Genomic DNA, 24,587 nt, shown 5'->3' with positions numbered 1-24,587 from the left:
TGACTAAACATCGATAAGTTATATGCGCATTTGCTATCGATGAATATATATTAAGCGCTTCTGTCGATTACTATTAGTTTGAGCATTTTTGCGAAATAACTACGCAAAACTATAAACAAAACAAAAACAACATGAAGGAAACAAAACAGCCACAAATAAAGTAACAAGGAGTTATTACAATTGTGTATTTGTGCTGTCTATTTTTATACAAACAAAATTTAAGCGTGTGCTTGTTTATAACTTGCGTATTCTTTTATGATTTTGATAATTTGGAAACAATGAGTTTAAAAAATGATGTAATGGACACAAATAACGAGGCATTTAAGCTTCCGCCAGTTTGGCGGGATAAAGACAAAATCAGGTTGCTCTTTGCGAACTTTCATACGCGTCATTGGGATATTGAAGCATATGACAGAAAGATGATATTCTGGATGGATCTTATAAATCAGTACTGTACATATTTAGGCAAGGCCAATTTCAGTTTGCGAGAACTGCAGTTGCAGTTCATGCGCGGAGAACAAATACCTGCCTGCTTGGACGTTGTTATAGCCGAAATGGCTCAACGAAAACAGATTCGTCTGCGTACTGAATATGAATACGATCCGCTCAACACCTGGAGCGGCTGGCTCCTCAACAGTTTTGTAAAGCGCCCTCTATCGCGTGGCTGGCTAAAACTGAAGCATGTCATAATTGCCAAGGATGCCCTGGCAGAATCTTTTGTAGAATGGATTCACTTAGATGTTTTACGCGTAAGCTTTGATTTTAATTGCTTGTAAGCTATATTAACTATACTAATTTTTCAGACCCTCTGCAGCGAAATGGAAACCAAAGTATTGGACAAGAATCGTGGAAAATTGCTGCACCTTGAAGCCTTAATGACGCTTTGCAAATCGTGTCAAATGCGCATTCACGAGGATTTTTTGGATTTATGTCTTCTTACACTTCAGGCGCGCCGGCAAGTGGCATTAGAATTTAAAATTGAAAAGAAAACGCAACGCGTTCACCTAATTAAGATCCCAGGCAAGTACATACTAAAAGCAACTTCACAAAACGTCATAAAAACTTTTTGTTTCATTACAGCTGACGAGAATGAAAGTCTGATTATAAGCGAGGCAGATCTTGCCGTGCATAACCTAGAGATGACGCAGGCCAGCCTAATGAAACAGTTGGAGTCGCTCGAAGACGAGATTAAAGTTAACGACGATAAAGCGCGTCAATATGTCAAGGAAAACAAAAGGCAATTAGCCAAAACTTACCTGCGCAAAAGGCGTTTGTTGGAAAAAAATCATGGTACATCAAACAGGCCATATGCATTTAAATATTTTACAAATGTTTTTCCAAAATTCCACAGAGCGACGCAGTCTGGCGCTGCACAACATAGAAACGCTGCTCTCAAATGTGGAGGAGGCACAAAACAACGGCGTGGTGCTTGACGCTTACAAAATTGGAACCAAAACCTTGCAGAAGGTTCTTAACGACTCGGGTCTCAAGTATGATAACGTCGATGAGGTTCTGGCCGATGTGCGGGAGACTCTGGATCAACATCGTGAGATTCAAGATGTTATGTCAAGTAACACGTCAGAAGTCGTCAGTAGCCACGATGAGGAAGAGTTGGAATTAGAGCTATGCAATCTGATGGGCGGCAAGGAAACAGCAAAACCAATAAATGTCTGTAACAATAATAATAAGCCTGAGATTGTAATTGACGATGAGCAGTTACTTGCCATGTTGGATGAACTGGAGGTTGAGGATGGCACCATCTCTCAGGCTAGCCAAAAAACATTAGAATCTTTGTAAAAACTATTAAACTAACATATGTATATTTTTGTGTTTGCTTAATAAATGTAACTTGTTCTAGTTTTCTAAATGTTTTATATTCATAATGGCTTTACTCTATATCATTTTGTACAAAATGCGTCCTTAGGTCATATTATGTTGCTTAAAAGCTATGGCTAGACAAATGTTTCCCTAAACTGGAATTTAAAATTTAAATACATAAGTATAAGTATACACATGATTTGGTTTATCATACAGTTCAATCATTATTTCTGCATTTAAAGTGCGCACGAATAAAACATAAACGTACATACTGGCCTCATATGTACATACTACATATGTACATATACGCATGTATATTGCACTATAGTTAGGCATATTTGAAGCATATAAGAAAAGCAATTGAATGAATGCTTATGTGTTTCTGTGCGGAGCTCAAATACCAAAAGCAGAAGCCACCAACCGTTGCCCACGGGGATCGTTATGTGTGGATTTGGAAAAGTATCAAAATACTTAAAATTGTACAGATGAAACAAATCAGGACGGGCAAAATCACAATAAATCGCAGTGACCTGAAACAGATATATAGACATTATACAGGTGAATTTGAAAGTAGGTATTGATAACACACCTGCCCTGTCCCAGGGCTGGGTGTCAGAGATTCAGATCGATGTCAGCCTCCAGGTCGATGTGGTTCATTGAGTTGGCCGTGCTGTTGAATATTTGATTCTCGGCCGTTGTTCCGTTGCTCTCTCCATTGGGACCGCTGGCGCTGACGACACCGTTCCGCTTTGATTTACCTAGCAGCCAGCAAGAGAACACTTTGTCCAAATATTGCACGTTAATATTGTGATGATGGTTTGGACAGTGTGTCGAAATGAAACCGATATATAACGTATATATTATCGGGTATATAATAAATACAAACCAAGTACTCAAAACACAACATTTAGTTGGATTATACCGGGCCATTTCCTTTTCTTTTTTCTGGTTTACATACTTATCTCAATGGCAATAATTAAAGGAATGCTAAGAATTAGCAATTACCTCCGATTCTGGTCATCATGTTGCAGGCCGTTGCAAGCCAAGCCTCGCCTGCTAGTCTGGTGTATATATATATGCATGTGTGAGTGGTGGGTGATGATGACACTTACCTCCGGAAAAGCACAGACAGCCTTCGTCATCGCTTGGGAAATCACGGCGTGTGCTTTTTAGCTTTAGCTCCTTGTTCAGCTCATTGATGCAGCGCTGATAGTAATCGTAATCCTTCAGATACCAAACTGGTGGCCATCGATGCTCGCGTAAATACTCCTGATTATCCTGATGCAGTGCTTTCAAGCCCTTAAGTGAAAACTTACAGATAACGTTGTAATTGACGCACAGATACGACATACACCATTCGGCCAACTGATGGGCATTGTGCAACTGTAAGAATCGACAGAAATATTTAAATGATTTCAAACCACGCTGCACGGTGTATAAGAAATCACCTACCTTGACTGGCTCCAGCAACTTTAGGCAATGATCGACCGTTTCATTGGTTTCGTTTTGTGAAATAATTGTGAGATCTTCAATAACGCGACACTCAATCAGATTGATAAGGCGCGGCAGGCACAAACGGTTGGCCAATTCCAGCAAATTGAGGCATTTAACCGCTGAGATGGGCGGAATTTGATCAGTGTACAAATAGCACAGCAGCTTATGGAATGTATAAATAGTAACGCCAGGGAAAACAATCTGAAAAACAAAACCATAGTTGTATCATTTATATGTTTATCTGGTGTCAATTTAACAGACTTACCACATTAGAATGTGCCTCGCGAAAGTCGCCCAGGAGCATGGCGCGCATAACATCGCAGCGTCCCACTAAAACAGCCCGATGTGCCTGTAAATAATGAGTGAGTTAGAAAATGAATACAAAGAAAAAACTAATTATAAAAGATTAAATTTAAAGTTAAGAATATAAAATAATAAACGATTATTAGTAAAAATACATACATATACAAAACTGACCGACAGCCACAAAAGAACACAGTTTTTACATAATTAAATTACCTACTAAAATTCACAATCAATAAAATATAGTGGATACGTGTTCATCACCAACTTCAAGAATGGTTATAAATATACATATACATATACAAACATATCGCTCAAAGCTGTTAAATACTTATTGCACTTGTGCCACATGGCCGCAATATATGCACACCTTCATCAAACCGTCGTCCAGTTCAAAGGTAACATCGCTGAAGCAACCGTCTCCAATGCAATGCCTTTCCATGCTCTCCTTTATGCGCTGCAAATATAGATATGATGAGTAACAATGTGTTTAAAGAGCTATCTTATAGTAATAAGTAACTCACAAGACAAATGTGGGGATTAGGTTCATCACTGGGACTCTCGATGACGCTTTGTGGCTTGGAAAGTAACATGGTTAATTGCGGCAGTTCTAATAAATCGGCAGCATCTCTTATTTCCTGCAGAATACACAAATAAAATTAGCTCACGACAGCCAGAAGGCTTGGTTTAAATTACCTGCAGATTACTGCAATCCTTGTCAATAGCGCCTGTATAAATGAATCTTAGGCATTGGTGCAGGGCCTGAGGCGAGACAAGTTTGCTTAGAGTAACAATCGTTTGGATAGAGCTGACGCCGCGTTGATTCTCCATTTGCACTAGGCGTAGGCTCTGCAGCACTGGATGATGTAGCTCCTTATGTAAATCACCGGAGCGTTTTGACTCCACCAATGGTAAAGCTTGATAGCTGGAGCGTCGCTTTAAATGTTCCCACATGCTATTCAAAGAGAATTGTTGAAAGCGTAAGTTATATATCCGAAAATGCTGTTGATCTGATAACTTACCGTTGTGTGCGTGATTCGTAGCGTATGAGATATTCTGTGTCATCGTTGAAGTCAGCTATGGTCGCCTCACCAAACGTTGAGCTGACCATGCTCGACTCACTGCTGCTTCGGCCACCCATGTCTGTCAACTCAGTGTTGAGGATGCGTTGGAAAATGCCAGATGCCGCGGCAAGCATAAATCTGTGCACCGCAAACTTGGTTCCGCCGACCACCAAAACAAGGTCGGCATAGGCTTGCGAAAGAAACATATTGTAAATATCCTGGCGGTAATGGCCGACCATGACGGTAACCTCAGGTGGTGGTGGTTTGGGTGGTCGGAATGGTGCCTGCAACAACGGCTTTTGCACCTTTTTCAGGTTTGTCATCCAAAAGCGCTGCTGCCGGCGCGCAATAAGTGAAGATCGAATCGCATTTTCAAACACCTCGTTGACGCCAAAGTACGTGAAGACGCTGGTCTCATAATAGCTAACGCCCAGTTCCTTTGCAACGGCGCGCGCTTCATCCGGCATGACCAAATCGCTCTTTAAGGCCGCTCTGCGCATATAAAAAGAAAGCAACTTAGAATGCATTCATCCAACTTAACTAGTACATCAGTTCAACGTACCGTACAAAGGTTCCCTTTTCGCCAAAGTAGGACAAATAGTTCTCATCGCGGTACATATAACGCAGGTCATTTTTGCAGCCAACAAGCACGACAGGCACATCTGGACAGAAACGACGTATTTCAGGATACCACATTACTTTGCAATTGCGCAACGAGATCGGGCTCGCAATGGAGAAACACAAGAGTACTACATCAGATCTGGAATAAATGAATTATCCATAATTAATAAACCAACGTTTAGCCTGAGACGTTAACTCACCTGCCGTAGGCAAAGCGACGATCCTTGTCATGATCCCCGAAGGTGTCCCACAAACGCAAGGAGACATTGACCCCATCCACCACTTCCCAAGAGCGTTCAAGAACCTGCAATGTATTTAATGTTATCGGTGGGTTATTAGGGCACCGGATTTTTCTGTCGACAATGTGTCACTTGCGTCTTTGTAAATGCGATACTGATCGATCGCCCACACGGTCGGCACGTGCGTGGACAGCAGCTGCGATAGCGATACATGCTTGTTGCAAGCCCTGGCGCATATCAAGCGCGTCTTTCCCACGGCAGTGTCACCAACCAGCACGCACTTGACCAGCTCCTGATGTGGCTGCTCGTTGTCCATTTTCGGCATGCACCTTCAGTATGAGGAGGATTAGAACCAAGCGAAGTTAGACAAATAAATGAATTAGCGAAAGTGTTTTCCTGTTCCTTAAGTATCAGTTGTACACAAGTACTGGGAATGATATGCGTAGTCTGTCCAGACACTGAGTAATGAAAGTAAAAGTATGGAAAACGACAACAAGCCACAAGCAATCCCATTGCGTTGTTAAAAATACTGCGGGAAGCATTTTTAGAGTCTAATTGAGCTCAATTGAAACAGAAATAAAAATATCTTCAATCAAATTTCGAGCGAAAATCGCACATTTCTATACCCTGTAACAAGGCAAATCGAATCAAATCAAAAACCAAAACCTATTAACTCTGCATTCGATTTAAGAGTTTAAGTATTTTAAGCTAATTGTGACATAAAACATGTCTCAGGAGAAATCAGATTAGTAACATATTTACTATATATATCTGTGTAATATCTACTCTATAAAACTTTGTATCTGATTAAGAACTTTGATGGATCTTTCTCGTAGGTTTTACATATGTATATAGAGCAGACCAAAAAATTTGAATTACTTTTGAAATAAAGCGTAAATGCCATATGGCCTGTGGCTGCAAGGGTATTTGTTCTTCGGCACCGATAAAACCTGTTCTCTTTTGTTTTCTTTTATGTTGAACGTGCCGTTTTGCTCGTATACCGTTTAATTTTGGATGCACTCGAGACGCACAATAGCACGGGCCCAATGTACCATACTATATATGTATGTATTTATATACATACATACATACGTACATATATTTCTGTTAAGTATGGACCAGTCACAGCTTAAATGTTAAAAATTTTAAAAGTTACGTTTCTCACAAAATTGATTTTGGATATACTGTAAATTGAGCTTATTATTTAAAGATTGCGATTCGTTAAAATGAGAAAATGACTTTAAGCTTTGTAGTTGTTTGTTATTATGGTCTATATGTAAATTGTAATATACTTTCAAACTGTTTCTCTCAACAACTATATTTTAATACATATATAAATATATGTATGTTATTTGTTGCTAATGTAATTGCTGTGCATTAAACAGACCACAATTATATTAATGAGAGCTCCTGCGAAGGAACGACCGGCACCTAAGATGCCCCATTGCTAAGCTTATTGATTTTCTCATTCCGTTGTAACGCGGTGCCGCCTACTGGCCACCGACTCAGACCCAGACTCAGACTCAGGTCGCAGCGACGTCAGCGACATTTTCAAATAAAATCAACGAAATTTTATGCATGAGGCGCAATATACATAAATATATGCGACTATAAATACGTATAAAAACATTTACGTGCGTACTAATTTACATATTCAATAATTGAATTTTATCCAATTTCACAACAAAAGTTCGACTGTTTTTTTAATAACAATTAACTCTGATGTTTTTAATAAACTTTTATATGTGTACACATGTACATTTATCAATGAGAACAGCTTATAGGAAATATATACCTTTACAGTTGCTGCTTGACTTGTATTATTCGTCCTATGCTCTCCCAGTTCTTTATTTGCGTGTTGCACTTATCTTACACGCACACAGACGAAATTTACAACAATTTGCAATTTATATTTGCACCAATACAAATACATATAAATACACTAACTGCGTACACTTGCATTTCTCTGCACTTCAATTGCTAACTATCCGACTTTATTATATTTCAACTTTTGGCATCACATACACAAGGCATGCGCATGTGATTATTATTAATTGTTAAATAATAAAATGCAGTTACAACAACTGTTACAACAATCGTGCGCCGCAGTCGATATGCGTTTGTCGATAAGTGCCACAGCCAGTGTTGAACATCATCGAATCACAAAGCATGAGCTGTTGCCAGACTTAAAAACAAGAAGGACTAGGAAAAGATTGTAATTCATATTAAATTTTTGTACATGCTTTAAAGTTATCATAGTTGTATCGATTTAGCTGTTAATTTCCAGAAATAAATCGTATATAGTACAGAGCTCATTTATTTTTTTAAATAAATAGTTAAAAATTTAATGCCACCGTGGCTTTTTAAATTATTTCACGGTGCCTCGTGCTGAAAAATAATCCAAACTAGCACATAACTATCAAGTATCATTATTACGATGTGTTCAAGCGTGGCAACCCTGAAACACATGTTTTGAATTGGTGGTGTTGCGAAACTAAATCATCTGCAAATATTTTGGATTGGTAAAAGTCTAGAGGCTAAGTTAAAACATTTTTAAATTAGTATTATTCTTTAAATTGATTCTTATTCATACGCGTCAACAATTTCTGCAGAAAAAGCAACATCGTTTCTATGTTTGTCCGGCGAACGTGTCTAACTTTTTCCAGCAGCAAATCGATTTTTGCAGAAGCCATAACAGCTGTTCTACATCGACAGTACGCTTAATAACAATAAAATTAATTAACATAATAAAACTTGTTTGTTGCATTACCAGTAGAGGGAAGTGTTGCATTAACCATTTATCCGGATATAGAACGCTTACAAATACATCAGTGCCGAAAATGACTTTAACCGAGACAGCAACCAACCGAAAGACGCAGCTCAAGAAATTGGATCAGCTGGAGCCAATAATGCGGTGCATATACATATATTATTAAAAACCTTTCGCAAAATACATAACATGAAATTTATTTTACTCAGCATAAACAATATTGAAAAATCGCAACAGGACACACGCGACTATCGTGGCTTGCAGTTGGAAAACGGTCTTAAAGTATTGCTAATATCGGATCCAACCACTGATGTTTCGGCTGCTGCACTTTCTGTGCAGGTTGGGTAAGAGTCCAAAGATGGGCCTAGGTATTCCATATATATATGCATAATTAATCGTCATTTGTTTTTTATTGCAGTCATATGTCAGACCCAGAGAACCTGCCGGGGTTGGCGCACTTTTGCGAGCACATGCTCTTTCTGGGCACGGAGAAGTATCCACACGAAAACGGCTATACCACGTACCTCTCCCAGAGTGGCGGTAGCAGCAATGCTGCCACGTATCCGCTCATGACAAAATATCATTTTCACGTTGCCCCCGACAAGCTGGATGGTGCGCTGGATCGCTTTGCGCAGTTCTTTATTGCGCCTCTATTCACGCCCAGCGCAACAGAGCGAGAAATCAACGCAGTATGTGGAATATCAGTAATACCATATTGTACGTTCATTAAGTGCAATCTTTGCAGGTTAATTCGGAGCATGAAAAGAATTTATCAAGCGATCTGTGGCGGATCAAGCAGGTGCATCGGCATTTGGCCAATTCGGATCATGCCTACAGCAAGTTCGGCAGCGGGAACAAGGCCACGCTCTCCGAAATACCCAAGTCCAAAGGCATGGATGTGCGTGAGGAGTTGTTAAAGTTTCACAAATATTGGTATTCAGCGAACATCATGTGCCTTGCTGTTATTGGAAAAGGTAAGTACAGTAACAATATTTGTGAAACCAAATTAATCTCAAATATTTGTAATTTTAATTTGACAGAATCGTTAGATCATCTCGAATGTATGGTAATGGAAAAGTTCTCGGAAATAGAAAATAAGAATGTAAAGGTACCGGAGTGGCCAAGGCATCCTTACGGAGAGGAACAGTACGGGCAGAAGTTAAAGATAGTGCCCATTAAGGACATACGCTCATTAACGATTAGCTTTACGACCGACGATCTGACACAGTACTACAAATCCGGGGTAAGGAAATTGAAATTGTTAAGGTAAAGAATAGTTTTACTTAAAAGAAGAATATTATCTGCAGCCCGACAATTATTTGACGCATCTTATTGGACATGAGGGCAAAGGCAGCATATTATCCGAGTTACGGAGGCTTGGCTGGTGTAATGAGTAAGTACACTGAGGTTAACCAAGATTTAGTTTACGATGTTGTTTTTTTTTTTGCAGTCTTATGGCCGGTCATCAAAACACGCAGAATGGCTTTGGTTTCTTTGAGATAGTTGTGGATCTAACACAGGAGGGTTTGGAGCATGTTGATGACATTGTGAACATAATATTTCAGTATTTGTGCATGTTGCGTAAAGAGGGTCCCAAGAAATGGATTTTCGATGAATGTGTTAAGCTAAACGAAATGCGCTTCCGTTTCAAAGAGAAAGAGCAACCCGAGAATTTGGTTACCCATGCAGTATCATCCATGCAAATATTCCCACTAGAAGAGGTGCTAATTGCACCATATATGAGCAACGAGTGGCGTCCGGAATTGGTTTGCAAGCTCCTAGACGAACTGGTGCCCAGCAAAAGTCGCATTTCCCTGGTTAGCCAGAGCTTCGAGCAGTCTACCGATCAAACTGAGCCGTATTATAAAACGAAATATGGTTTGGAGCGTATACCGCAGAAGACAATTTGTGTATGTTAAGCCCTTGACAAACTTTGATTATTAAGATTAATTTCAAATCACTTATAGGCCTGGGAAAGTTGCGAAGTTAATGAGAATCTAAAGCTGGCACTGCCAAACAGTTTTATACCGAGCAATTTTGAAATTGCCGATGTGCCCAGTGATGCTCCCAAGCATCCCACAATTATACTGGACACGCCCATTCTACGCGTATGGCACAAACAGGACAACCAATTCAACAAGCCCAAAGCATGCATGACCTTCGATATGTCTAATCCTATTGCATATTTGGATCCCTTGAATTGTAATCTGAACCACATGATGGTTATGCTGCTAAAGGATCAGCTCAATGAGTATTTATATGACGCAGAGCTGGCTAGCCTTAAGCTAAGCGTTACCACTAAGCCAGGCGGCATCGATGTAAGTGGAAATGATTTAATTAAATACACAGCTATAAAAATTAATTCCCTTTTTAGTTTACTATACGAGGCTTTAATGACAAGCAGGTTGTTTTACTTGAGAAGCTGTTGGATCACTTGTTTGACTTCAGCATAGATGAGATGCGTTTCGACATACTAAAGGAGGAGTACATACGATCACTAAAGAATTTTAAGGCAGAACAACCCTATCAGCATTCCATCTATTATCTGGCCCTGCTTCTCACCGAGAACGCCTGGGCAAACGTGGAGCTATTAGATGCTATGGAACGTGAGTTATAGCAATGTTTTCCATTCCGTAATCAAATCATCAGCTTTTTTCACATTTTAGTTGTTTCCTATGACCGTGTGTTGAACTTTGCCAAGGAGTTTTTCCAGCGATTACATACGGAGTGCTTCATTTTTGGCAACGTTACCAAGCAACAGGCTACGGATATCGCGGGTCGCGTCAATAAGCGATTAGAGAAAACAAACGCGACAAAGTTGCCAATATTAGCGCGCCAAATGCTAAAAAAGCGCGAGTACAAGTTGGTACCGGGTACGTAAACACTCACTGTCATATCAATATTTAAAATTTCTAATGAATATTGCATTTGCTTACTTTGACCAGGTGATAGTTATCTGTTTGAGAAGGAAAATGAGTTTCACAAGAGCTCCTGCACCCAGCTCTATATGCAGTGTGGCGCGCAAACGGATCTTACCAATATTATGGTCAATCTGGTGTCGCAAGTGCTATCCGAGCCCTGCTATGATTGCCTTCGCACAAAGGAGCAACTAGGCTATATTGTCTTCAGCGGTGTGCGCAAAGTGAACGGCGCCAATGGTATTCGCATTATTGTACAGTCTGCGAAGCATCCCGCATTTGTCGAAGATCGCATCGAGAACTTTTTGCAGACCTATTTGGTAAGGTGATGTTAGAGAAAAAGGAGCAATAATTTTGAACATTCGCATCTTTAGCAAGTCATTGAGGATATGCCGTTGGATGAGTTTGCGCGCCATAAGGAGGCGTTGATTGTCAAGAAGCTGGAGAAGCCGAAAACGATATTCCAGCAGTTTAGTCTGTTCTATGGTGAAATTGCCATGCAAACGTATCACTTTGAACGCGAGGAGGCCGAAGTTGCAATACTGCGCAAAATAACGAAAGCCGATTTTGTGGACTACTTCAAGGTGCGACTCGCTTTTCTTACAATTTCCAATTATGTGTATGGCTAATTTGTTTGAATTTACAGAAATTTATAGCAAAAGATGGCGAAGAACGAAGAGTTTTGTCAGTGCACATTGTGTCGACACTGAAAGATCCGAATGCCCCGAGCAGCGAGGAGGATGAAAGTCCGGTGACCAGCACTGAACGCCATACAACAATTAACGATATTGTGGCATTCAAATCCTGCAAAGAGCTGTATCCCATTGCGATGCCCTTCTTAGACATCAAGGCCAAGGGTGCACGCAGCAAGCTCTAAGGAGGTAGACTTAACTTTCTAATTGCGTAGTGTCTGGCTAAATGGGTTAATGGTTGCTTGTTTTGGTTTAATTTCATTAAAATGTAAACCTCTCACAAATATAAAATGATTTGTATTAGAAGCGAATTGTGCCTTACATAATTGCTGCCCAAAATTGCGCTATTCGGTATGGAAAATCCCATATCGAGCTTGGTTAACTCCTGTGAACTGAGGTCCTGTGTGCGTCGATGGCTCTGATTCTGATCCAATAATGCAATTTTGTGCTTAAACGCGACACGATCCGTCCATTTCAATTGCTTCCACTGTCCGCCCATATCCAGCATTATATTGTTTTCCTTGCCCTTGCCAGGATCATGAGCTGGATATGCCAATGCCAGCTGCAAATTTATCATATCGCGATGCAAATGCTGAAATGTGCACTTCAATTGAAGTGTCTTGCCTGGATGGTAACTAAAGATTAGATTCCAGAGATTATTTTCCATTTGAGTACTCGCCTCTAATGCTAAACATTGGACTCTTGACGGTTGCGGTCGACGCATTAGAAATGTGGTCCGTAAAGTTTTCCAGCTTCCAATAATATGTGAATAATTGAAAGTCCTGATCCGCCAACATTGTATTGTTAAACCTGCCAATCTCTTCCTCGCGCTCCGGTGCGTTTTCCAATTGCTTAAGCATCGGCTGCTTTTTCTCTTCGATGGGCTTCATAGTTATCTGCTCAAACTTGATTCTTTTTATAACAGTTGGCTTTATTAGGGGAACTGACGTCAACGGACTGGAGCTGCCACTTGGATGTGCCCGCAGCTCGCTTAGCTTCGCCAGCAGCTCCTTAATTTCACGCAATTCCCCAAATAATTTCTCCTCCAGATTGCGAAAAGCCAGACTCATTTCATCTAAACGGGCGTTACATTATCGGACATGCAGTATTCGAGTTGTGCTTGGGGCTTACCCGATCCGCAGACACCCTTCAAGGTCTTGGTGGTGACGGCTTCTGCGGATGCCTTGACCTCACCAGCATTAACGGTACAAACGGCCCTTTGCACCTCGCTGGGCAATTTGACGTCCGTTTCCGCATCCGGCGAACTTTCAGTCTCATTGGCATTAAGGTTATTATTGTCCACCTCGTCCAGTGCAAGTACCGTGGCCAGAAGAACGCAGGCGACGCACAGCAACCACTTTGGCATCTCCAGCTAACAATGATGTAAGCCCTAATGTGCACTCCGTCGGAAATAAATGAGACCCTGGGTGTTCCGCTGTCTGGGAGGCCTCATTGACAACTGACGGATGAGCATATCGCGAGGGCAGCTTTTGCAGAATGAAACGTTGACATTGTATTTGTACACACACACACACACATCTATATACACATATATACATATTTATATATATTTATGAATTTATGTTTATAAATATGCGACTAGGGCGCGTGTCGTATATTCCGGTGCGTACGTTTATCTAAATATAGTGCCAATGTTTTTCCTCGCGATCAAAATATGAATGAAAAACTCTGCAATTTTCGTATCATAAATTACAAAAGGTGTCAGAGGAGCGCAAAGGAGACACAATTGTTTATATCAATAGAAAAAATAATGGAAAGAAGGGAGTCTCAGAAAAGAGACTACCTATTTACAATATTAAAACTGATTGACTGACTGACTGATTGATTGGCTTCTGAATTATGTCATAAATTGAAAAGGTGTCAAGGAGATAATGGAAAAAAGGGAGTCTCAGAAAAGAGATTGAAGCTTTATATAAATAAAACTGTTAATCCTGACTGATTGATTGATTGATTGATTAATAAGGAATTAATGGCTTCAAACTCATTTTCAAGCATCATCAACATTCATTTGAGTTATTATATTTTTGCTTATTTCACTTCACCATCCTGTGTGTAAAATGGGATAAAAAATTAGATAATTTTTCAATTATCTAAGCTTTATTTTGTAATACTATAAATTGGTTAAAATGATCATCGACTATCCCATGGAGAAGAAGGACAAGCGAAATGCCATTTCGACCATATTTTGTGGCACCTCCGGAACGTGGCACACATACACTTCCTTTGCCGGAGATTGAAAGAGTCGGCCAACGACAACGAAACGCTTGCCAGGATGCTCCTTGGCGGGATTGGCGATTTCCATGGTAATGCCATGCTCCTTAACAATGGTTATATCATTGCTGGCATGTGTCATCGCGGATCGGGCTGGCTCCGCCATTTGCTGGCGGCGATGATGCTTCGAGCGTTCCAGCACCAGGTGAATCATATGACATGCCTTGCGTATCTCACTTAGGTATGGAAAGCTCTCTGAGCTGGCTGTGAACGGGCACAGCAGGACGCCATTTGTGAGGTCAACGTAAACGTAGTGCAGCACGGAGTTCTTCCAGCCGGCGGATATTTTCACGGGCAGCACATTGTTGATTTCCTTCCAGAGGGATGTTGTTATTTGGCTTTGGGTCTCGGCATTCAGATTGAGGCCGTAGTGCAGCGGATGCTGCTCCGCAAAGTTCTCCCAGTCCGAGCCGCTGTCCGAGTCATCGGCGGGCGTCAGACGCCGGCGCGACATTTCGTCCTCACTCGGCGTCAGACTGTGTATGGATGAGCCGCCCAGGGATGAGCACAGTTGTGCCTCCTCATCGTTGGCGGCGGACGAGTGTGAGGTGTTGGGTTTCTGCTTGAGGAACGACTCCAGTTTGCTGCTGGCCTCCTGCTCCTCGCCGGACTGCTCGAGCTTCTGCTGATCGAGCACTTCCGGACGCTTGTTGGATATGGACCAGAACTTGGCCAATGATTCAATGCCGCACTGGATCAGGTGATCCAAAGTCTCCTGTATCTCCTCGATGTAGAACAAGGATGGCGGCACCGCGGTAAAGGCCTCCATTTCGGGCGCATCAACGTACATCTTAAGGATGACCGTCAGGATCAGATGGCTGCGCGAGCACACTGTCAGAAAGTAGCGACCCGTTGCATTGGCCAGGACAATCTCCTCCCACACATACAGCTCACGGACGCGGACAGTGGGCGCTGCTCCGATAAAGTCAAATATGCCGCGACAGCGCAGGAAGAGCTCCACATTGAAGCGCACCTCGGCGGGCAGCAGGCTGGCCAGCAGGAAACTGTCATAGTACAGGGCGCAGCCATAGATAAAGAATTCGCGATGCGTGGTCAACGGCTCATCGTTCCAGTTGCGGTAGTCCATGGCCTCCATTTCGCTCAAAGCATCAAATATGCGCAATTGCGCCTCCTTCGGCAGGGGCAAGCTCCTCGACTGCTTCAGCAGCTGCTCGAACTGCAGCTCGCCACGCGGCTGGGCCAACAGTCGCGTTCGTTGAATGCCACAAAAGTGACGCAAAAACTGGCGCAGGCCGTTGGAGCTATCGTTGGCAGTGGAAAAGTTATCCAGATTCAGACCTGGCAGCGAGAATCTAATGTAACCGATGAGCTCATCCGATCTCAAGCTGGATTCGGCCGCGCTATATAAACGCGCCGCATAGGCGAAAAGCACCAGGAAGCCGTTCAAGCTGCGATAGTTCACATAGTAGGGCACCTGGTCGACCAGCAGCCGGGATGTCAACGGCTCCGTCTGCAGCTCGTTGAGCACAGAGCAGAGCGTCAGGAAGCTGCCGCGTGCCTTGTACAGGAAATTGGTCAGCGCCGACTCTGGGTAGTAGTAGAGCGAATCCTTGTGCTGATCATGCTGATAGCATTCCGGCGGCAGCAGCAGCATGCCAAAGGGCGTCAACGTGTCCGGCACAGTCACAGCGGGCGGCAGCAGCTGCTCGAACTGATCCGCAAACGCGGCAAAGTTGACCAATTTGCGCACTTGCGGCATTTGATTACCTTGGCCGCTGGCCTCATCCGTGCTGGCAGCGGGACTGGCAATGCTGACGCCTTGAAAGCCCAGACACACCTGGGTGGGCTCCAGGAACTGCTGCAGCAGCTCATCCACATTGCTGGCATACAACTCGATGCCATTCAAAGACTTGAACCAATCGCCGCGTTTTATGTTATGCTGCATGGCGCTTATATCATGCACAAAACTATCCACCATCAGGCACTCGGGCTGATCGGGAAAGGGCAGCACACGAAAGCCCAGTATGGACTCGACGGCGGTGGAGCGACGACCAAAGCGGAAGCGATCCGTTGCCGTTATAACCAGCTCCAATTGCTTCTGATTGCTGGCATCGGCGTGCGAATTCTTAATGTCTGCGAATCGGAACCCGTTGCTGGCATCGTTCTCTGGCTCGGTCTGTGCCTGCTGCTGCTGCTGCTGCCCCCCGCCGCTGTGGTTGTTGTTGTTGTTACTGTTGTATTGGTTGCCATTGTGCTTGCCCTGTTGGCCTCTATTCTGCTGCTGCCGCCGCGTTGATTTCTTTCCCAGGCGCAGTGAACGGCGCAGCAGCTCGCCGCGTCGCTCCGCCACATTCACCTTGACACTGGGCACATATTCGGCATAGAACAGGCTACCGTCTTCGGCCACGTACTCCTCCCAGTTGACCAGATCGCTGCCATCACTGAACGAGCTGCTGAGCGATGAGCTCGACGTTGAATACGTCTCTGAGGCGTCCAAGCCAAGGCGTCTGTCCGGGCCCAACGACACACCCTGCGCTTTTCGCATTTCTTTCAAACAGGTAAATATAAACAGAAAACTACTTCGTCAAACTATATTTGTTATGCGCTCTGTTCCGTCACAGTTCCTCAACCAAAACCAACTGAATGTTCGGCTCAATCTGTATCTCAGTTAGTGGCTCACACAGCAAACCGGTTTGTGTGTCTGGCATTTGGGAGGCGTTCTCACGCTCTTGTAAATTCCAATGTTCTCTGCTCTTCGCCGCTCTCTTCAGCATCTCAATTTTCAATTTTCTCCGATCCAAATGAAAGAAGTCTTATTGTTGTTTCTCACGGAACAAAACATTTCGAATTCCGTTTGAAATAAACGCATATTTTAGCCAATTGAAAAATGTTTGAATAGAAGATACCCTGTACCCAACTTGGACAAATTATAAATATATAAACAAACACAACAAGAACTTAAGGTATGAAAATCTTAGGGCCATCGTTGAAATTATTAAAATCATATGGAAAGGCGTTATATTATTTAGAAAAACATACTTTGTGTGCTCGGATATGTCTTTTTCCGCCTGTTACATAAATTTTAACTCTTTATTTGCAATATCGATCTGCTTTCATCTTACTTCGCCTGTCGAGAAGAGTTTCGTGTAGCAGTCCTTGGGCCTTAGCTTCCTCAAGCTCCTTCACATCGTTCTTGCTAATGCGCATCTTTTTGTCCTGGAACTTTTGAAACTTTTTGCTAAAAAAGAAGGCATCTAACTTAATATGCGGAATTTAATGAAGCCAAATCTTATGCACACTTACACATAGTTTTTCTCAACTTCGCCCAGATCGCCTTTTTCCTCTTTTGGTTGTTCATCGACAACAACATCCCTGGCTGCATTGGTGCGCACGCGGCAAATTTCTTGGGGTCCCACTTTTTTGTGTAGCGCCACACAAGCGTCGTCCTCCGGATCGATGGACATGAAGTGACCCGTTTCTGAGAGTAGAGCCATTTGCTTGTCCTAAATGATGAGTTCAGCAAACAAATGATAAATTTATAAACATTTGGTTGAATAGTTTTATGGGCTTACCTCGAAGACGGGTTCCCACTGTTCCATGCTACCAACAGCCTCTGAACGTCCCGTAACCATGCCGTCCTTTTCAATTTTCAGATATTTGCCGTAACCCGATTTGAAGGAGACCTTGCGATCGTTGATTGGAAACGCCGTAAATATTTCCTCCGGGTCAGGACCTTCGCCAGGATTGTGAGGCGCGCCCAAAGTAAACAATCTAAAAACAAATTTCAGTTAGTTTTAATATACATTTAAGTCTTTTATAAGTTACCCATTGTCCAGGGCTTTCAAATAGCAACGATCGGCAAATTCAATTGCCACTGAGCCAACAATGCTTGCCGCTGTCGTCGCTGTCCACCAACCAGCGTGCTGAATCGCATCTTCATCCGTAACCGTCTTGCTACGTTTGGCTGTCTCGTCATTTTTGTGTTCCTTTTCCTTCTTGCGTTTTTTACTTTTTCTATAAACAAAGTCAATTTGAACATGCTTGTGTTTGCTTCTTTTCAAATGCTCACTTGTGCTTTTCTCCCTTAAGAACCAACTTCTTTATGCGTACACTATCATAGTCAGACATTGTTTACTTATTATAATGGGTTTACTTTAAATACGTTTATAAACTTTTTTGCTGTTGATTCTCAGGTGAACTTGCTTCTCGAATTGAGCAACACTAGTACTTATGCCTTTTTTTACAGAGCTGAATTGATTACAATATCGAAGTACGATATAGGTATAACTGTTATCGATATGTCATTATTTCAAATTAATTTTACCGATACTAACGTAAATTCAATTTTGATTTACATATTCGTACCAAAGTAAACATATTATAAGTTGTAAGCATTTAATATATTCAGAAAAATAAATATATAAATATAGGCTGCATAAATCGTAGGGGCTGTAGGCTTAATGATAAATAAATTATAATTAACAACAAAAACAGACTTCTGGAAATAAAATACGCTCAATACAATTAAGCTGATGTTTAAGCATTTCATATTATAATGGAAAAAGGAAGTATGCTGCAGTCAAGTTAGTTAGACTATTATACTCTGCATCCAGTTATCAAGCAGCTGAAGTTTTGGCTACACCAGCTGCAAGAGTCCTGAGCTTTCCCGCGTTACTAGCCACTGTTCGTCTTAAAGGTTAAGGTATATCAAACATATGCATGTATCCACTCTGGGTGCAGAGTATACATATAAATACTGAAAACGGAATGCGATGGTTACATATATCCCTCCAGGGATAACTGTTGCCACTGGCCCTGTAATAAATGTACAAATTCTAAGGTTGTTGCAAAATGCAAAATATTTTTAGACGTACCGCAATGCCCAAGTTCCAACCGGCACCGGCAGGATTCTCACTGGTTATGCCGCATCGACGGCAAATGATGCCATTGAGGGAAATGGCCCACACCTCTTTGCCCACAGATACGGACCGAAAACCGCAGTGAGCTTCTGTGTGCGGCGGCACATTGGCAGCATTTGGAAGGAATTGCCAATGTGATCCTTCCGGAAATGTACGTGTTACCTCCTTACGCACTGCCAGCCGTTGCTGATTGTCCAATGCCCAAATACCAGCGCGGCCCACACTAATAGCCTTGAAGGTAATGCCAGAAGGTGCCTCCACCTGTTGCCAGGCGTCACCGCAGGGATTCACCTTATTGATGCCATAGCGAAAGAAGATCATACCATTGCGAGCAACCGCCCAGACCTGACCTGTGGGCCCCACACTTATGCCAATCAATGGCTGGTCGCTCACAATGTGCTCCCAGGTGTCACCGCGTGGATTCATTGTGGAAACGCCATGCCTGATTAACACATCGCCATTTGAGGCAACGGCCCAAGCAGCTACGGGCATATCCTCGACATTTAATGCTTTGTCCACATCACTGTCCAGCACTTGCAATGCGGCATCGAGTATCTTGGAATGGCTGAGCTCCTGCCAAGGTCCACTGCTGCTGAGGCGGCATTTTTTCATCCAACGTCGCCGCCGAACACAATCCGTCAGCTTCTTTTGTGCATGATAGCTGGCCGGGAAGTCGATTGCATACTGCCAACCTTCCTTGTCCGCACCGCCGGGTATATTGTAGTCGATGGCCCAATCCGATATCCATTCACAGTGCGTGGATAGCAGCTTGGTGTGCTCCTTGCTGCGTTTTTGTCGCCCGCTTGCATCACTCCACATGTGCCGATCTGTGGGCAAACTCTTGGCAGTGAAACCGCTGATGGGGTTCCAGCGCTGATTCTCATACACATAGTAGGTGTGCGTGTCAATCATGGGATTTATTTTGCCGGAGCCTTCCAGCCCCTTCAGGAACATGCCGCCCCAGCCACCGTTGTATACCCAAGCTGTATTATCACAGGATATACCCCAGACGACATCGACGCCGCTGTTATACACCCGCTTGACATGACCGCCCATTTGGCGCCAGTGCATCTGCTGCATTGAGACAATTAGCGATGGCGAACGATACTCCACATTGAACAGCTTGACACGCCCACTCACATAGAGGCACGTGACGGCCGCCGGATCAGTCCGATATTTGTAATCTGTGTAGAGCGCATTGTTCACAATAATCTGATATTGATTCTGAAGTGCCCTGTTCGAGTGTTTCCAATAAGTATTAATTAGAAAGACTGATAAGTATGTAAGCTTACCTGATTTTTACCGTGAAGCTCGCACCTGGCGCAAATACCATACGATCGTTACGTATTTCCTCGAGCCACTCCGAGTCTATCATGGAGTTGAGCACAATTGTGCGCTCATTAAAACGCGGATTCAAATGCATCGCAATTACTCGAAATTTTTCCACACGATGCGGCATTGCTTTAATATTTGAATGGCACTGCAAATCGAAGCGAATCTGATCGGCATCATCGTAGACACAGCCCGAAATCTCCAGCTCGCTGCCACAAGGCATCCTAAAAGCGATTTCAAGCGTTAACACTCAATGCCCAGACATTTATCGTACATCATATATATCATATCAAAAAGACTTACCCATTATAGAGGGTGTTGTAGTAGGGTGTCTCACACGTGGACACATCCATTCGCTCCACATAATGAGCTTGTCCGTTGGAGTCTTTTTGCAGCTGTTGTGCTTTCATGTTGGCGGCGTCAAAGACAAATACATCACCTAGTTCGCTGGTCAGCCAAATGGCATTGCTTGCTGGCTTGCCCATTAGCATATTGATTTGACTGCACACTGAGGACAGGTGCGATAGCCAATCTTCCATGTCCGCATCACTGGTGAATTGCAGTTTGACCGGGCTGCAATTAACGCGCAAATGCATCGCATGTATGGCCAGACGCGGTGCACCCGGCTCGCTGCAGCACTGCACGCACGTGATGTCGGAGAGTGCGAATTGTATTTTGGTTGCGGCACCATCAGGGCTGAGCACCGTGAAGGTGCCGGAGTCATTCTCTGTGCTGTCGCCACAGTTGCCGCTGACCCACTCCAGCTCAATGACGCAGTCTTCGTAGTCGCCAGCTGGATGCTGATAGCGAGCGTCCGCCGTTTTAATCCAAGATGTGAGCTCGACTGCCTTTTCGTAATGTGTTTCCTGCTGCAGCTTGGCGACGGTCTGCTGGCGCTGCTTCAGTTTCTGGAGTATATCGTTGCGCCAATTGGGATTCGCATCGGCACCACCATCATTGTGATGCTCGTTAAACCAGTTGGGAATGTTGTTGGCATCCACAGTGACGGCGCCCGTGGTCACACAGCTCCACATGACCGCACACTCAGTCCAAAATTGCGAGCCATTGTGATCGTCGTCTTCCCCTAGGAACGCATCGGAGCCATGTGCAGATTCCGACTCAAAGACAGCCGAATCACTCTCCGGATGAGCTTCGGTGCCAACAACAGATCCAACACTACGCACCGGCGACCAGGCACGCGGATTTTTCAGCTGCGTCTCAAATTTGCCGCTGATCTCCGCAACCTCAGCGGCTGGCGCACTGGAGGCGTGCGCCAAGGGTTCGCGCAATGCTGTGGCCCGATGCTTCTGACGCTCGTTCAGATTGAGACTGCCAATGGTGGGCGGTGAGTCGGCATTCAGCTTCCAGCGCTCATTTTTCAAACGACTGTTCAGGCCATTGTTCGATGAGCCGTTGCTGTGCGTGGTAACTGTTTCGATGACTGCGCACGTTTCCACAACGCCCTTTTCCTTTTCCTTCAAGTAGAGATTGGAGAAGCTTTGATGTTTGGAGCCGGGCGTTGAGCTGCTGCCGCCACTTTTGCGTGAAACTATTGACAAGGAACTGGAGGAGCGACTGATTTGCATTGAGCATTGGATCTTCATCCATTTCTTGCCGGTGGGATCGGCGGCGCTAACGCCAGATCGGTAGTAAATAGCGCGGTCTGCAGCACCAATCGCGAACACCTGTTGATTAACAAAGAAATGCTTATTATCAATTGGTTTATATATGTAAATAAAATATTAATACCTGATCATTGGGTGCCACTGAGATCATCGAGAGATTTCCAACCATTTCCACCCAGCCTCTGCCTATGGCGGCATCCTCGCTAATGCCCGCTGCATCCCCTTTAATGCCACGTCGAAACCAGGCATGGTTATCGTTTGTAATACACCAGACTGCATCTGTGCCCACCGAAATCTGTACAATGCGCAGACCACGTGGCGTGTCCGTCGGTGCACTTGTGGCAACTGGTGACTTCACGTCCAGCCACCCCTCTCCCGACAGATTATCGCGCGTTATGCCCGTACGCACAATGACACGCCCATTGTAGAGCACCGCCCAGACCAGACCCGTTGGTCCTACGCTTATCTGTGCCAGTTCGCTGCCGGTAGGTGTGTTAATGGCAGTCCAGCGTAAGCCCTCCGGTGCGAAGGCTGTGACGCCAGTGCGAAACATGGCCCGGCCGTGTGCAGTTATGGCCCAGACACAAAGTGTGCCGGCTCTAGCATTGGGCACATGTGTACCGCCAATGGCCACATCGATGAAGGGCTCCTGTGTGGGGTCCTTGTGCAGGGGTGCGACGGCGCACCAGCTGTTAAGGGCGGCATAACGGCGAAAACGGATCCATTTTCGTCTCCGCACATACGAATTCCATGACTTTTTCGCTGAATACGTGGCTGGGAAATCCAGTGCGTACATCCAGCCATCTTCGGCCAGCTGTTGCCCGTCCAGCTCTAGGTCCAGATGCCAATCACCGTCCCACTGCCAGGCCATGGAGGGCAGGCGTATCTTGTCCACGCTTCTCTCAATGCTACCATCAGCGTTTGAGTACTTATAGCGGTCGGTGGGAAGCAGCGTTTTCGCAAATCCCTCGATGGGCAGCCAGCGCTCGTTCTCGTAAGACTCCTCCTTGACGCGTATCGGCACATCAAGTCCATGAACATGAACGTATACCTGACGATCCCCGCCAATGGCCCACATATAATTTGGGACTGCGCTGATTTTCTTGAACTCCAGACCGAGATACGGAAACTCACGCCATCCACTCGAGCTGGTGGACAGCGTATGAACGCGTCCCTCGCTGCTAGTAGCGAACAAAAGACTGCTGGGCATGGCTGTTTGCGTTTTTAACTAAAGTTCTTCAGCAACAGTCGCCCTTTGTGTTCCATTGTGGCACTCATTTAGAAAAAAAATTGATTTTCCGTTCAAGATTCAAAGTTGCCACATTATACGCGAATAGGATCAGCTGGTTGATAAAGTTGACTGGCAGCGCTATCCACCTCAAATAAATCGAATGTTATGGGTATCCCTAATAAATTATATTAATATAACATTTAATCCACGGACGGCTAAATTGTGAAATTGCCTATACTTACATTGTTACATTAGTTACAACAAAACTCGACAATTTAGATTGCAGAGGCCGAGCGGCTTTACCAAGTCATTTAACAGCGGTGGTGTAATTTAAAGGTGATGCCAGACCGTTACAGGACTGCTTTGAAAATAAACTTGAAAAATATTTATGTGGTGTGGTTCAAATTTGGAACTATAAAATATTAAGAATTGATAGTGTATATAAATGCTACAAATATTGAAATATATTAATCATGTCCTCTGCTATATGTAAATCGTAAGTTCTGCATCTCTGAGTTATCTGGCAACTACATGCGATTGACATGTAGAAATGCGTTGTTATTACAAAGTTTTTCATATTCACATCTGACGCCAAATTCATAGTTTTCGTAGCAACCGTTATAAATCCATCAATAGGCTACACTTCCGCGCCTCATCAACAGCATCAAAAAAGTTTCCCTTTCCGTTCTTGGATTTTCCCATCATACCTAAAAAACCTCTGGTAAACATGGACACCGTTGAAGCTCAATTTGTTCGTGATACAATTGCCAAAAATAAGGTTGCAATATTTAGCAAAACTTATTGTCCCTATTGCACAATGGCCAAGGAGGTAAGGATAACGAGCGGTCGTTAAGGATATGCTCATATATCATCTTACAAATTTTCAGCCATTTCGAAAACTGAAGGTTAATGCAATGATAGTAGAACTGGATGGACGTAAAGATGGCAATGAAATTCAATCTGTTCTGGGCGAAATGACTGGTGCCCGCACGGCAAGTCCACAAAAGAATCATAATTTTAATTTATTAATTCTTATCGTTATTTTCAACTCTTGCTCTCACAGGTGCCCCGCGTGTTTATAAATGGCAAATTTGTGGGCGGCGGCACGGACATTAAGCGAATGTACGAATTGGGAACTCTGCAGAAATTCTTTGAATAATCCTGTTAAAGATTACATATTTTGAACATAAATAAAAAATGTAGTGCAAATTTTTCAATTATGTCTACAAAATATGTTATTTTTTATGTTCGCAGTGTAGGCTTAATCAGCATTTGATATAAATGTAAGTTGATGAGTGAGCTTGGTCT

The 24,587-nt window shown here is 43.5% G+C and overlaps 8 protein-coding genes across 11 annotated transcripts; 3 read left to right on the top strand and 5 right to left on the bottom strand.

Annotated features, from left to right (window-relative positions):
• The first annotated feature begins 76 nt into the window (after positions 1-76).
• On the top strand, positions 77-1,867 carry LOC135433393 (charged multivesicular body protein 7). The gene is made up of 4 exons (XM_064689435.1): positions 77-749; positions 804-1,020; positions 1,081-1,290; positions 1,352-1,867. Exons 1-4 carry the CDS (start codon positions 279-281, stop codon positions 1,795-1,797), a joined length of 1,344 nt encoding a protein of 447 aa, XP_064545505.1. The 5' UTR covers positions 77-278; the 3' UTR covers positions 1,798-1,867.
• RhoBTB (Rho-related BTB domain containing) lies at positions 1,850-7,643 on the bottom strand. 3 transcript variants are annotated; one of them, XM_064689428.1, is made up of 13 exons: positions 7,335-7,643; positions 5,676-5,868; positions 5,501-5,604; positions 5,242-5,439; positions 4,638-5,171; positions 4,312-4,570; positions 4,140-4,253; positions 3,986-4,072; positions 3,578-3,661; positions 3,271-3,513; positions 2,931-3,201; positions 2,408-2,576; positions 1,850-2,348 (listed from the first exon to the last, which is right to left on the bottom strand). In XM_064689428.1, the coding sequence occupies exons 2-12, from the start codon at positions 5,862-5,864 to the stop codon at positions 2,431-2,433; spliced, it is 2,229 nt and encodes a 742-aa protein (XP_064545498.1). In that variant the 5' UTR covers positions 5,865-5,868; positions 7,335-7,643; the 3' UTR covers positions 1,850-2,348; positions 2,408-2,430. The 3 variants fall into 3 exon arrangements, with proteins under 3 accessions (XP_064545498.1, XP_064545499.1, XP_064545497.1); XM_064689429.1 differs by having other exon boundaries at positions 2,408-2,597; positions 5,672-5,868; positions 7,335-7,641; XM_064689427.1 differs by having other exon boundaries at positions 2,408-2,597; positions 7,335-7,641.
• Positions 7,644-7,847: 204 nt separating this feature from the next.
• Positions 7,848-12,225, top strand: Ide (Insulin degrading metalloproteinase). Of its 2 annotated transcripts, XM_064689424.1 has the most exons (15): positions 7,848-8,061; positions 8,152-8,253; positions 8,313-8,453; positions 8,519-8,653; positions 8,728-8,998; positions 9,055-9,283; positions 9,350-9,552; positions 9,617-9,702; positions 9,760-10,219; positions 10,277-10,627; positions 10,684-10,915; positions 10,976-11,182; positions 11,255-11,547; positions 11,602-11,811; positions 11,874-12,225. In XM_064689424.1, exons 2-15 carry the CDS (start codon positions 8,171-8,173, stop codon positions 12,102-12,104), a joined length of 3,132 nt encoding a protein of 1,043 aa, XP_064545494.1. In that variant the 5' UTR covers positions 7,848-8,061; positions 8,152-8,170; the 3' UTR covers positions 12,105-12,225. The 2 variants fall into 2 exon arrangements, with proteins under 2 accessions (XP_064545494.1, XP_064545495.1); XM_064689425.1 differs by lacking the exon at positions 8,152-8,253.
• On the bottom strand, positions 12,155-13,737 carry LOC135433396 (uncharacterized). Its single transcript, XM_064689438.1, has 3 exons — positions 13,051-13,737; positions 12,599-12,994; positions 12,155-12,543 (listed from the first exon to the last, which is right to left on the bottom strand). The coding sequence occupies exons 1-3, from the start codon at positions 13,283-13,285 to the stop codon at positions 12,197-12,199; spliced, it is 978 nt and encodes a 325-aa protein (XP_064545508.1). The 5' UTR covers positions 13,286-13,737; the 3' UTR covers positions 12,155-12,196.
• Positions 13,738-13,943: 206 nt separating this feature from the next.
• in (protein inturned) lies at positions 13,944-17,059 on the bottom strand. Its single transcript, XM_064689426.1, has one exon. The coding sequence runs from the start codon at positions 16,715-16,717 to the stop codon at positions 14,078-14,080; it is 2,640 nt and encodes an 879-aa protein (XP_064545496.1). The 5' UTR covers positions 16,718-17,059; the 3' UTR covers positions 13,944-14,077.
• A 73-nt stretch (positions 17,060-17,132) lies between these two features.
• On the bottom strand, positions 17,133-18,399 carry FRG1 (FSHD region gene 1). The gene is made up of 5 exons (XM_064689437.1): positions 18,242-18,399; positions 17,998-18,186; positions 17,745-17,943; positions 17,476-17,675; positions 17,133-17,410 (listed from the first exon to the last, which is right to left on the bottom strand). Exons 1-5 carry the CDS (start codon positions 18,298-18,300, stop codon positions 17,263-17,265), a joined length of 795 nt encoding a protein of 264 aa, XP_064545507.1. The 5' UTR covers positions 18,301-18,399; the 3' UTR covers positions 17,133-17,262.
• A 269-nt stretch (positions 18,400-18,668) lies between these two features.
• Pex23 (peroxin 23) lies at positions 18,669-23,683 on the bottom strand. Its single transcript, XM_064689810.1, has 6 exons — positions 23,522-23,683; positions 22,173-23,454; positions 20,727-22,108; positions 20,384-20,647; positions 19,047-20,325; positions 18,669-18,987 (listed from the first exon to the last, which is right to left on the bottom strand). Exons 2-6 carry the CDS (start codon positions 23,256-23,258, stop codon positions 18,949-18,951), a joined length of 4,050 nt encoding a protein of 1,349 aa, XP_064545880.1. The 5' UTR covers positions 23,259-23,454; positions 23,522-23,683; the 3' UTR covers positions 18,669-18,948.
• Grx1 (Glutaredoxin 1) lies at positions 23,644-24,499 on the top strand. The gene is made up of 4 exons (XM_064689812.1): positions 23,644-23,775; positions 23,883-24,108; positions 24,167-24,271; positions 24,343-24,499. Exons 1-4 carry the CDS (start codon positions 23,753-23,755, stop codon positions 24,436-24,438), a joined length of 450 nt encoding a protein of 149 aa, XP_064545882.1. The 5' UTR covers positions 23,644-23,752; the 3' UTR covers positions 24,439-24,499.
• Positions 24,500-24,587: the final 88 nt, after the last annotated feature.

Source organism: Drosophila montana, unplaced genomic scaffold (assembly GCF_035044405.1).
Source record: "Drosophila montana isolate Dmon_TW-CO22-7 unplaced genomic scaffold, ASM3504440v1 contig_3218_1, whole genome shotgun sequence".
NCBI lineage: Eukaryota > Metazoa > Arthropoda > Insecta > Diptera > Drosophilidae > Drosophila > Drosophila montana.
Note: the sequence above shows the minus strand (reverse complement) of the source record. Positions and strands in the feature narration are given on the sequence as shown.